We start from the raw sequence: 13,660 nt of genomic DNA, 5'->3' as shown, positions 1-13,660 counted from the left end.
CACCAATATTTTCTCAAAAAGAAAGCTTTGACAGAATCGCACACTTCTATGACATACACATTTATTGTGATATTTTACATAATTCTCCCACCAACATTATTACTAGTCATGTAAACAATAATGTAAACAAGCATTTAGGCTACTAGACAAAGAAGCATAATGACCCACGTAAAACCATTATTACATTTTAGTGTGCAAATCTAGATTGACAATTTCATATTAGGGTAGAATAATAAACAAAATACAGTATTCCTTAGTTCTAGATTGACAAATTCAAGTGTCAAAAGGTTATTTTGGGGTACATGTTACAATGAATTCCATGTGTAACACACATCTGACAATTATATAGGTAAATATTGACATATGTCCAAAATGGCAACCTTTTCCCTAAAAAAGTGCACTGCGTTTCACCATTCGAGACGTACCCTATTGAATGCCAACATTCACCTTTCTTCATACTGATTGCAATTCATGTCATGTACTTAATCTGGAGAAGTCCAGACCCTGTTCATGTCCTTTAGAAAATAACCAGGGTTTGAATTACAGGGGGGGCAGATTGAACACCCTCACCGTTCATGCACCCCCAAGAGGCCATGTATAATTTGAACCCTGGTTCTAATGACAGGTGACTAAAGTTAGAATAACAGGTGAACAACATAGTGGGGAAAGATTCCCAGTCAGTATGGTTCAGAGAACAGGCAATCCTTATTCAAGTCAATGATGTCATAATGGGTGGACTATTTCTATGGTTTCAGAGAGGTTTAGAAACAAACACAGGAAGTGATGTAACAATACAAAGAAACAAAAAAGTGCCACTGTCGGCGCGTTATCAACTACACTGTGCCACTAAAACAAGCGAAAATTGCCATGAAGACAATATTAATTTGTGCATAGTGATTGGTTAACTGATTAGCTATCTCGCTCGCTCTGGAAACAAGTGTTGCTACTTTATCCTGGCAGGCTATGCTTCAGTCCCAAATGGCACCCTATACCCTACCTAGTGAAATAGACCTGGTTAAAACTAGTGAACTATATAAGGATGCAATTTGGGACGCATAATATGTTGTCAAACTTTGGCTGGTCCAGGATCAGTTTGAACATTTCCATAAAAGATTCCTAAGAGCTTTACAAGGAGGCCATCATTGTAAATAAGAATTTGTTCTAAACTGACTTGCCTAGTTAAATAAAGAAAAAGATGTCAACAGGTTAGCTGTGTAGGTAAGGAGAGTAGGATGCATCATCATGAGGTTATCAGCCAGTCTGAGGATTATACTGAGGTAGCCGACCACAAGAGACTAACACAGGAGAGACCAAACAAAACCACGTGCCTCTCTAACACAAACACACTCTCAAAAGATCTTCTACGCAGCAGTCCTGGAGGAAGTGGCAGCTTAGAGAGAACATGGCTCAAAGGATCTTCTACGCAGCAGTCCTGGAGGAAGTGGCTCTTGAACGTTTAAAATGAGAAAGTATGTAGAGATTATATTGGACCTAAAAGTTAAATAACTTCCCTTTTTCTGGCCCACAAATTGTTTTTGACGAACAAATCGGTCCGGGGAAAAAATCTGTGCGGCCATCCTCGGAATTTAGAAAATCCCGATGCGGCCTTTGAGCCAAAATGATTGCCCACCTTTCTATAAGACATAAAGCAGGGTCTGGACTATTTCCTGGTCATGACTTGAACCAGGAAGAACTCCAGGCGATAGCTTTTTGTAACGGAGCAGGGTGAAGATGCCCCTATATGCTGATTTTGGGTCAGTTTTGCATTTTTTCCCACTAATAGTTCAAGTTAAGAGGAATCAAAAACTGATCCAAGAACTGTAACTAAGGGAATCTTCACCCCGGAGGTTCTGTAACACAAAACATAATACCTGTTACCTAACCACCTTGTTTAGCCAATAGCCATCAGTCCATAATACCTGGTGCGTGGTGCCTCTAGATGTGGTTCAGAACAGAGGTGTTTGTGGTTGATATGTAAATGAATGATTGGCCAGTGTCCCTGTATCTCTTCAATGATTGGCTGGTGTCCCTGTATCTCTTCATTGATTGGCCGGTGTCCCTGTATCTCTTTAGCTCTTCCCCATCATCTTTAACAGCAGCTGTACAAGGAGGACGTAGACGCATGAAGACAAAGGTCACAAAGGTCAAGTTCATCTTAACCTTTGAGACAGACAAACTGATACTCATGATGAGTAATGATCATTAGCTCAAGGAGAGTGACTCACAAAAAGCACACCACACTAAGGTTGGGAGGAAATAACACTGTCTAGCTAATACATTTTTTTATTTTCTTCAAAGGTTGACTGTGACTTGGAAAGAGATAGGGAGGGAGGGAGGAGATAGGGAGGGAGGGAGGAGATAGGGAGGGAGGGAGGAGATAGGGAGGGGCGAGCAGGAGAAGGAGAAGAAAACAGAAGGGATAGATAAGGAGGAAGAGGGAGAAAGAGGTAGGGATGGGGGTACCTACCTGGGTGAGGTGGTAGTCTCCGTCGACTAGCTGCTCGATGATGTTGAAGTGATCTGTGTTTGGAACGTCCTCCAATGTTACCTTCAGTCCTTCTGTTGACTCCAGAGTCTGCAAGAGGGAAGGAGGAGAGGAGGGAGAGAGGAAGGGAAGAGAGGGAGAGCAAAGAGGGAGAGAGGAAGGGAAGAGAGGGAGAGCAAAGAGGAAGGGAAGAGAGGGAGAGCAAAGAGGGAGAGAGGAAGGGAAGAAAGGGAGAGCAAAGAGGGAGAGCGGAAGGGAAGAGAGGGAGAGCAAAGAGGGAGAGAGGAAGGGAAGAGAGGGAGAGCAAAGAGGGAGAGAGGAAGGGAAGAGAGGGAGAGCAAAGAGGAAGGGAAGAGAGGGAGAGCAAAGAGGGAGAGAGGAAGGGAAGAGAGGGAGAGCAAAGAGGGAGATTGTTTTTTTGTAATTTTAGTAATTTTCTAGGCCCTAAAACTCTTCCAAAAATATAAGGGTGCAGCTGTGTTATAAAGGTGAATGTCACTTTCTGAAATCTACAAGAACAATCTAGATATATTCTAATGTGTCCCAGACTGTCTGTTTTTCCATCCATGGAACTCAGACACATTCTATTCATCAGCTCTGATTCTGTGTTCTACTTCTATGTGTTCAGTCTGTACTGACTTTGTAGTAGTTCTCCGACTGCTTCCGGAACTCTGGCGAGTCTTTCTGCGCCACGGCAATCACGATGTCACAGCTGGAGGAGGAGAGTTTGAGCTGCGGAACCAGCTGACTAGGACTGTTCCTCAGAGCCACCTCTCTGTGAAGAGACAGAGAGTGAGACAGAGAGAAAGAGGGGAAACAAGAGGCGAGAGAGAGAGAGGAGCTTGCACGCGCGTTACCTCTCCCACTATGTCTCCCTGTCATGGCTTGTGCGCCGTCAGTACAGATACCAACACATCTTGACCACCAAAGTCCATTTGATGTCACAAACCTGTCCAGTACTTGAAAAATATCCTCACGTTGTCCTGGTTTCCAGTGGTTTGCAGAAGAGGATGTCTTCCTTAATTGACCCCCTATAAAAGTAACGGACATATACCAGGAGCTGTGAGTCTGTTGACTCATCCAGCTGTAACGCATAGAATTCACTGGCTTGTATGTGAAGCAGTAATTGTTTCAAAACATCTCCTGCCATGTCACTGATGTGTCGTGAAACAGTGTTTGATGAAGACATTGTCTGTATAGTTTTTGTTGGCTTTTCCCCCAACATTGTACCAGCCATATCCGCGACGCATGAAGAATGAAGTCCTCCACGATAGTTTCTTCACGATAGTATGGGGCTTGTCTGTCTTAGCCACTCGGTAGTTCACCATATAAGACGCTTCTATCCCCTTCTTATTAATGGTATCTGTTGCTTTTATACATGTCTCACTACTCAAAAGTCATCTTTATTCTCGCTCAAAAAACTCCTGTGGCTTATTTTTCAAATTGTCATATTTTGTTTCTAAATGTCTGTGCAAGAGTGAAGGTTTCCCGCGAGAGAGTAACGGTTAATGTGATTGGATGTTAATTATTTGACTAGGCTACCTGTATTTGACATTGTGTTGTTATTTCACTGAACACTAGATGCTTTAATTTTATTATTGGCAGTGAAACGAGGCTACTCAGTCGAGAGAGAAAAAACTCACCCAAATGTATATCCCCATGGAAAACATTAATGTGCTGTTTGAAAATGTGGGAAAAAAGACATTAAATAATATATTTTGTATTTATTTGGTGTACCCCCGACAGCATTGCGCGTACCCCAGTTTGGGAATACCTGAGGTAGAGCATTCAGTGGTGCATCTTCAGGGGTGGATGGGTGTGGGGGGGTGTGGTACGTACTCTGTCATCTTCAGAGGTGGATGGGTGTGGGGGTGTGTGGTACGTACTCTGTCATCTTCAGAGGTGGATGGGTGTGGGGGGGTGTGGTACGTACTCTGTCATCTTCAGAGGTGGATGGGTGTGGGGGTGTGTGGTACGTACTCTGTCATCTTCAGAGGTGGATGGGTGTGGGGGGGTGTGGTACGTACTCTGTCATCTTCAGAGGTGGATGGGTGTGGGGGGGTGTGGTACGTACTCTGTCATCTTCAGAGGTGGATGGGTGTGGGGGGGTGTGGTACGTACTCTGTCATCTTCAGAGGCTCGTTGACATAGGTGGACAGGATGGGCAGGAGGTCATATATACCACTGACCAGGAACGCACCTGAGAGACAGAGAGACAATGTTTGGGTAAGGAGATAGGAGAGAGAGAGACAATGTTTGGGTAAGGAGATAGGAGGGAGAGACAATGTTTGGGTAAGGTGATAGGAGGGAGAGACAATGTTTGGGTAAGGAAATAGGAGGGAGAGACAATGTTTGGGTAAGGAGATAGGAGGGAGAGACAATGTATGGGTAAGGAGATAGGAGGGAGAGATAATGTTTGGGTAAGGAGATAGGAGGGAGAGACAATGTATGGGTAATGAGATAGGAGGGAGAGACAATGTATGGGTAAGGAGATAGGAGAGAGAGACAATGTTTGGGTAAGGAGATAGGAGGGAGAGACAATGTTTGGGTAAGGAGATAGGAGGGAGAGACAATGTTTGGGTAAGGAGATAGGAGAGAGAGACAATGTTTGGGTAAGGAGATAGGAGGGAGAGACAATGTTTGGGTAAGGAGATAGGAGGGAGAGACAATGTTTGGGTAAGGAGATAGGAGGGAGAGACAATGTTTGGGTAAGGAGATAGGAGAGAGAGACAATGTTTGGGTAAGGAGATAGGAGAGAGAGACAATGTTTGGGTAAGGAGATAGGAGAGAGAGACAATGTTTGGGTAAGGAGATAGGAGAGAGAGACAATGTTTGGGTAAGGAGATAGGAGAGAGAGACAATGTTTGGGTAAGGAGATAGGAGAGAGAGACAATGTTTGGGTAAGGCGATAGGAGGGAGAGAAGATTGTCAATCATTCAAAATAAAAAAGCAGGTCTTTCTGTGGTTATGGAGAAAGATTACTGAGCTCACGTCTCTGCTGACAACCCGCTATCTACTGACCTCTAACCTCTCACCTTTGATCTGAGGGGTCACACTGTACTGAGACCAGTCTGTAGAGAGGATCATAGCAGCCAGGTGGGCCCCCGCAGAGTGGCCACACAGGTACAGACCACTAGAGAGCGAGACACACAGAGAGAGAGAGAGAGAGGATTGCCAGTCAGAAACCAACCCCTAGCCTAGACATTCATATCATCAAGTCATGACATATTTGTTACTATCTCCTTTACTCAGATAGTAAAGATTATATTCAGCCACTCTTGGAGGGCAATGGGAGTTGATTAAAAATGTGCTTCTATATCATTAAGACTGCCTTTAGTAAGCACAGATCTGAGATTGAGACTGATGAAGAGGGAGCACCTAATGTGTGAATACTGTTGAATGACGGACACCACACTCCTCCGCACCTGAGACACCATCAAATCCATGTTCCCTGGATGGGAAACAGGGGGACGAGGAGGAAAGTAAGAAAACATAGGAACAAACGAGGGACAGATGGAGGGCCCAATTTTAGGCCAGGGCCCAATTATAGACCAACAGGCTGCTGTGCTCTGAAGACCCCAGCTGCAGTCTACAGAAGTAGTGCGCTATAGATAAACAGGGAGACATTTGGGACGCATTCATAATGTCTCCTATGTTGCTATGACATCACAAACCAGGGACACATCAACGGTACCTTTGGGAGCGATGTCGTAACCCACGGCGACCACCACGACGCCCTTATGGACCAATGGGACAGCCATAAACCCGGACTCCTCCTTACTAGGAAGAAGAAATATATAGGCCTTTTCTCAAATGGATTTGCTCAACTCCTGCGTCCTCGTGGAGAAAAATGCGCTTGTATGAAATTAGACTCCTCTCCACACACGCGGCATCAGGCAAATTACGTTTACACGGGTGAAAATCCCTAAATATATGTATAAAGTTACAAAACACATTTAGCAAAACATTCTATATATAAATGGATCTGCATTATCTTTTTCAGATGTTTTATCTGCTGTTCTCTACCTGCTGTTCTCTACCTGCTGTTCTCTACCTGCTGTTCTCTACCTGCTGTTCTCTACCTGCTGTTCTCTACCTGCTGTTCTCTACCTGCTGTTCTCTACCTGCTGTTCTCTATCTGCTGTTCTCTACCTGCTGTTCTCTTCCTGCTGTTCTCTACCTGCTGTTCTCTACCTGCTGTTCTCTACCTGCTGTTCTCTACCTGCTGTTCTCTACCTGTTCTTCTCTACCTGCTGTTCTCTATCTGCTGTTCTCTATCTGCTGTTCTCTACCTGCTGTTCTCTACCTGCTGTTCTCTATCTGCTGTTCTCTACCTGCTGTTCTCTACCTGCTGTTCTCTACCTGCTGTTCTCTACCTGCTGTTCTCTATCTGCTGTTCTCTATCTGCTGTTCTCTACCTGCTGTTCTCTACCTACTGTTCTCTACCTGCTGTTCTCTACCTGCTGTTCTCTACCTGCTGTTCTCTATCTGCTGTTCTCTACCTGCTGTTCTCTACCTGCTGTTCTCTATCTGCTGTTCTCTATCTGCTGTTCTCTACCTGCTGTTCTCTACCTGCTGTTCTCTACCTACTGTTCTCTACCTGCTGTTCTCCTTTGAGAAAACAACTGCTTCAAAGGGGGTGTGGCACATATCAAAACTCTTATATGAAGGACTCAGTAGGATACACATGACTGTCCTCGATGAAAGGTGGCTATCGAGGAGGGGAGGACACTTCCATTTCACCTATTGACAAACTGACTCTCTCCCACCACTTATCGGTTTCCGGTCATGGAGGAGAGAGGATGGAGGAGAGAGGACGGAGGAGAGAGGACGGAGGAGAGAGGACGGAGGAGAGAGGATAGAGGAGAGAGGACAGAGGAGTGAGGACAGAAGAGAGAGGACAGAGGAGAGAGGACAGAGGAGAGAGGACGGAGGAGAGAGGACGGAGGAGAGAGGACGGAGGAGAGAGGATAGAGGAGAGAGGACAGAGGAGTGAGGACAGAGGAGAGAGGACAGAGGAGAGAGGACAGAGGAGAGGACAGAGGAGAGAGGACGGAGGAGAGAGGACGGAGGAGAGAGGACGGAGGAGAGAGGACGGAGGAGAGAGGACAGAGGAGCGAGGACAGAGGAGAGAGGACAGAGGAAAGAGGACAGAGGAGAGAGGACGGAGGAGAGAGGACGGAGGAGAGAGGACGGAGGAGAGAGGACAGAGGAGAGAGGACAGAGGAGAGAGGACAGAGGAGCGAGGACAGAGAAGAGAGGACAGAGAAGAGAGGACAGAGGAGAGAGGACAGAGGAGAGAGGACGAAGGAGAGAGGACGGAGGAGAGAGGACGGAGGAGAGAGGACAGAGGAGAGAGGACAGAGGAGAGAGGACGGAGGAGAGAGGAGAGAGGACAGAGGAGAGAGGACAGAGGAGTGAGGATGGACTTTTTCCCAAATGAGAAAAGCCGAGCGAAATAGAATATGTAGAATGGTTATTAATTCCCCAATATCACAGCCATGACCAGAGAGACAAATAGAGAGAGAAGATAGAGATAGATAGATAGATAGATAGATAGATAGATAGATAGATAGATAGATAGATAGATAGATACAGTGCCTTGCGAAAGTATTCGGCCCCCTTGAACTTTGCGACCTTTTGCCACATTTCAGGCTTCAAACATAAAAATATAAAACGTTTGAAGTTTGAAATATCCAATAAATGTCGTTCCACTTCATGATTGTGTCCCACTTGTTGTTGATTCTTCACAAAAAAATACACTTTTATATCTTTATGTTTGAAGCCTGAAATGTGGCAAAATGTCGCAAAGTTCAAGGGGGCCGAATACTTTCGCAAGGCAGTGTAGATAGATAGACAGGTACCTAAGGAACTGCCAGTAGCCTCCATGGAGGTAGATTACCAGTGGAACATCTATTAGAAGAAAGAAAACATGGTTATGGTCAAGTCCACAGTAACAGAAGGATGTGGACACTCAGAGTTCTTTACTTTAAAATATATGTCAAACAAAAAACAAAGTTAAACAGCCCCATACAACACAATAACTACTTTTAACCATTTCCACTGAAAATTTACCAAGAAAATAGAATTTACTTGAAGAACAGTGCACATGCTAAGTTTGGTAACAGAATGATGATTTGTGCCATTTTTTCCATCCTTCCACACACCTTCACCCCCTCCCCCGCAAACACCCACTTAGAAGATCCATGGCCAGTGGCATATGAGCTGTCTAACCCAGGGCACTGCCTGTGTCTGTGTGGACCTGTGTCTGTGTGGACCTGTGTCTGTGTGGACCTGTGTCTGTGTGGACCTGTGTTTGTGTGGACCTGTGTCTGTGTGGACCTGTGTCTGTGTGGACCTGTGTCTGTGTGGATCTGTGTCTGTGTGGATCTGTGTCTGTGTGCAGTTTCTACTGTGGAAATGCCTTGTTTCTCCGGTTCCATGTTGCCCCCCCTCCTGTGTGTCATGTAACGTGTTGTGAAAGCTTGGTTTCCCCTTGATAAGGGCGTACCGCATCCCCTTTAAGGGCTACCGCCATCCCCTTGATAAGGGCGTACCGCATCCCCTTTAAGGGCTACCGCCATCCCCTTGATAAGGGCGTACCGCATCCCCTTTAAGGGCTACCGCCATCCCCTTGAGAAGGGCGTACCGCATCCCCTTTAAGGGCTACCGCCATCCCCTTGAGAAGGGCGTACCGCATCCCCTTTAAGGGCTACCGCCATCCCCTTGATAAGGGCTACCGCATCCCCTTTAAGGGCTACCGCCATCCCCTTGATAAGGGCGTACCGCATCCCCTTTAAGGGCTACCGCCATCCCCTTGATAAGGGCGTACCGCATCCCCTCTAAGTCATTAGACATCTGTCACAGCTGTCAGTCATGTGCTGCTGCCTTACTGCACTACAGCACTACACAACAGTAGTAATGTACACTACAGTACTACACAACAGTAGTAATGTACACTACAGCACTACACAACAGTACTGCACTACAGTACTACACAACAGTAGTAATGTACACTACAGTACTACACAACAGTACTGCACTACAGTACTACACAACAGTAGTAATGTACACTACAGTACTACACAACAGTACTGCACAACAGTACTACACAACAGTAGTAATGTACACTACAGTACTACACAACAGTAATGCGCTACAGTACTACACAACAGTAGTAATGTACACTACAGTACTACACAACAGTACTGCACAACAGTACTACACAACAGTAGTAATGTACACTACAGTACTACACAACAGTACTGCGCTACAGTACTACACAACAGTAGTAATGTACACTACAATACTACACTATTACACTGCAGTACAACACTACATTACTCCACTACACTACTGAACTACAGTATTACACCACAGTACACTACAGTACTACACTACTACACCACAGTACTACACTATTACACTACAGTACAACACTACATTACTCCACTACACTACTGAACTACAGTATTACACCACAGTACACTACAGTACTACACTACTACACCACAGTACTACACTATTACACTACAGTACAGTACTACATTACTCCACTACACTACTGAACTACAGTATTACACCACAGTACACTACAGTACTACACTACTACACCACAGTACAACACTATTACACTACAGTACAACACTACATTACTCCACTACACTACTGAACTACAGTATTACACCACAGTACTACACTATTACACTACAGTACAGTACTACATTACTCCACTACACTTACGCACCACTGCACTTTGTATACCAGGGTTGGCTGGCCTTCTCTAGTCACTCGTAGGCTCAGTCACTGATATACTTTTATTTACAAAGCCATTTTGGGTTTACTACCTTTTTATTTGGGCATTTTTATTGTTCAGAAATGTGGTGGGTACTCTCTTCGTTCGCTGGACTTTATCCAGCTAACTGTTCCAAATGTCCCAACTGAATTTGGTAAAAGGGCTTTTATGTACTCTGCGCCATCGTCTTGGAACGCCTTACAAAATACTTTTAAACTGGAAGAACTTGTCCCGATTGGTGTTTTTAAATCACTAATGAATGATCTTGAGACTGATTCTCTGACCTGTCAATGTTTTTAATTTGCTGTTTCTGATTTTGTTATACTCTCCTGAATTCTAGGGGTTTTATTTGATTACTTGTAGTTTTTCATGTTGTTTGTCTGTCATTTTTGTCATGACTTGGTGCTGCCTATCTTGGCCAGGACACTCTTGAAAAATAGATTTTAAATCTCAATGAGTCCTTCCTGGTTAAAAAAATAAATAAAAAATACACTACTGAACTACAGTATTACACCACAGTACACTACTACACCACAGTACTACACCACAGTACAACACCACAGTACAACACCACAGTACAACACTACATTACTCCACTACACTACTGAACTACAGTATTACACCACAGTACACTACTACACCACAGTACTACACTATTACACTACAGTACAACACTACATTACTCCACTACAGTACAACACCACAGTACAACACTACATTACTACAGTACTACACAACAGTATACCCCCTTTGGTCTCAACAACATACTGTAGCTGCAGTACACTAGTGTTAGATCAGGAGATCTGGAGAGAGTTTTGGTTTATGCTTCCTTTTAATACTATTTTGATGTAATATCTCAAATAATCAGTGACAGAAAATAACTCAGTTTTCATGTTTTCAGTGAAACCCTTATTTTATGTAATTTCACCACGAGATGAAGAATGGAGGTGTGGAGATGCCTGAGGGGCTGTCTGTGGAGATGCCTGAGGGGCTGTCTGTGGAGATGCCTGAGGGGCTGTCTGTGGAGATGCCTGAGGGCTGTCTGTGGAGATGCCTGAGGGCTGTCTGTGGAGATGCCTGAGGGCTGTCTGTGGAGATGCCTGAGGGCTGTCTGTGGAGATGCCTGAGGGCTGTCTGTGGAGATGCCTGAGGGCTGTCTGTGGAGATGCCTGAGGGCTGTCTGTGGAGATGCCTGAGGGCTGTCTGTGGAGATGCCTGAGGGCTGTCTGTTGTGATGCCTGAGGGCTGTCTGTGGAGATGCCTGAGGGCTGTCTGTGGAGATGCCTGAGGGCTGTCTGTTGTGATGCCTGAGGCTGTCTGTGGAGATGCCCGAGGGCTGTCTGTGGTGATGGGGGGGGCTGAGGAGTATTTATGTCTGTAATAAAGCCCTATTGTGGAGGAAAACTCATGCTGATTTCCAGGCCCACCCATGGTTGCGACCCCGCCCAGTCATGTGAAATCCATAGATTGGGGCCTAATGAATTTATTTCAATTGACTGATTTCCTTATATTAAGTCTAACTCACCAAAATCTTTGAAAGTGTTGCATGTTGCGTTTATACGCGTGTCACTTGACTATCCTGTTATTCTATCGTCATCTTCTAGTTGAAGACAATATCAGAGAGGGTGTGTTGTTGACAAACAAGATATATCACAGACACACACACCTAGAGAAGTGGTGGTGGGAACATAGACGTCTAGTTTCTCCCCCTCTCCTTCTCCATAGGGAACGTTGAGGAGGGTTTGGGCCAGGCCACGGGCACGCTCCGTACCTAAACACGCACCAAAAACATGCACACGGAGAAATATACAGAGACACACCCCTTTGTTTACTTTGCAAAAATGTATTTTGACTAAACTGTAGTGTAACCTAGGGATACATAAATACTTGTTAGCCATACGGGGCACAACAACAATAGAAATCAAACCAAGGACATACAGTTGGTTACTTTCCAATCATTCATTTCATTATTCGGACTGCGGGCACCACCCATATGTCACGGCTGGCCTAAAGAAGATCCCCATAGCAATCAGTTGGCTATTGCTCTTTCCTGAACCCACACTCTTGTCAATAATCAACTTTATCGGCTAGTTAATCAATCATCGACAGACCTTCTTTGAGCGCCGTCACGTGGGATTTGATAACGTCGTCTGCCGACATTCTGTGCGACCATTGGCTGGGCGAAAACTGCCTCTCTAGCTCCTGTCAAAACAACCACACACAAGTGTGTTGTGAATCGGGGCGGCCATAGGTACAAGCCGGTTGGAGTGGGAACATTAGCTCATAAAGACCAGGTAGACAGCGAGGGCGCAGTCCAACAGCGCCCCCAGTCGGTAGTCATTCGGAACTTTTGATTAATAGCAGAAATCAACGTACAGATTTTTGTTGATACTTTTGTTGTTTCAACAGGTGATGTGAGCAGTGAACTAAAGCATTTATAATCGATATTTAGATATGAGAAACGGTGCTTTATTTTATAGTAATAATGGCAAACGGATAGGCAAAGTTTAGAAATGAAGAGTAGGTTATGAAAAAGAGGAACTGGGCTACTTGCAGACATTATTATATATTTCTAACAGTTGTTAAAATACTTTGTTATATAAAGGTTACATTTTGAAAAAGTGTTGTTTTTTTCCACCAGGTTCACATGTTAATAGCATGTTATTTTGTTATTATGCATGCCTGCTTCCTGGGGAATAGGGGCGCGCGTACTGTCGCACATATTTGTGCTCTACAAATGTTGTGTATTTTCTTTTGGATGCAGGAGAGAACTGTAATGCGGTAAAACAACCTGATATCCGAGGTCCACGTCTTTAGTCGCAATCAATCACACACAAAGCAGAGCTACAGCTGCACCCGTTACATATTTACAGTACAATGTCTACTGTGTAAACAGACACAAAATCATCTTAACATCACTTACATCCTTATTCATATCCTCCCAACGTGACATTGTTGCTCTTGAATGTAACAACAGCAGATAGGCACAACACAGAGAACCTTTGGAATTGGACAAAAGATAAGCAGGGGAAAAAGGCCCATCGAGTCCAGTGGGTCAACGGGTCTGCGGGACGAGTGTCTTCGCGGTGTCCCAATGTTCTCAGGCAAAATGTTTCAGTTGGGTAATTCTACAAACAGCTGTTTATTTGTTAACGACAAGAGCTAAGATTTTGTACCGACAGCCAGTGAACCACCGTAACTTGATGGCACAACAATAACAGCTTCGTTAGAATTGCAGCCCGCCAAATGTAACAGTGCATTAGTACAGTAGTGCCTTCAGAGTATTATAATGAATTGTCTAGATTCATGTTAAATACTGTGGAGCTCAGTACAATCACAAATTAGTTATGTGAAAGTACAACTTTATAATGAGTATAATT

General features: G+C 44.6%; 1 protein-coding gene across 2 annotated transcripts; it reads right to left on the bottom strand.

Annotated features, from left to right (window-relative positions):
• Positions 1 to 39: 39 nt before the first annotated feature.
• Positions 40 to 13,347, bottom strand: LOC139424349 (kynurenine formamidase-like). Of its 2 annotated transcripts, XM_071176089.1 has the most exons (12): positions 13,204 to 13,347; positions 12,392 to 12,482; positions 11,947 to 12,051; positions 8,350 to 8,398; positions 6,180 to 6,265; positions 5,864 to 5,936; positions 5,521 to 5,618; positions 4,607 to 4,685; positions 3,435 to 3,515; positions 3,125 to 3,260; positions 2,468 to 2,575; positions 40 to 2,099 (listed from the first exon to the last, which is right to left on the bottom strand). In XM_071176089.1, exons 1-12 carry the CDS (start codon positions 13,231 to 13,233, stop codon positions 2,070 to 2,072), a joined length of 966 nt encoding a protein of 321 aa, XP_071032190.1. In that variant the 5' UTR covers positions 13,234 to 13,347; the 3' UTR covers positions 40 to 2,069. The 2 variants fall into 2 exon arrangements, with proteins under 2 accessions (XP_071032190.1, XP_071032191.1); XM_071176090.1 differs by lacking the exon at positions 3,435 to 3,515.
• Positions 13,348 to 13,660: the final 313 nt, after the last annotated feature.

This window comes from Oncorhynchus clarkii, chromosome 13 (assembly GCF_045791955.1).
Source record: "Oncorhynchus clarkii lewisi isolate Uvic-CL-2024 chromosome 13, UVic_Ocla_1.0, whole genome shotgun sequence".
NCBI lineage: Eukaryota > Metazoa > Chordata > Actinopteri > Salmoniformes > Salmonidae > Oncorhynchus > Oncorhynchus clarkii.
Note: the sequence above shows the minus strand (reverse complement) of the source record. Positions and strands in the feature narration are given on the sequence as shown.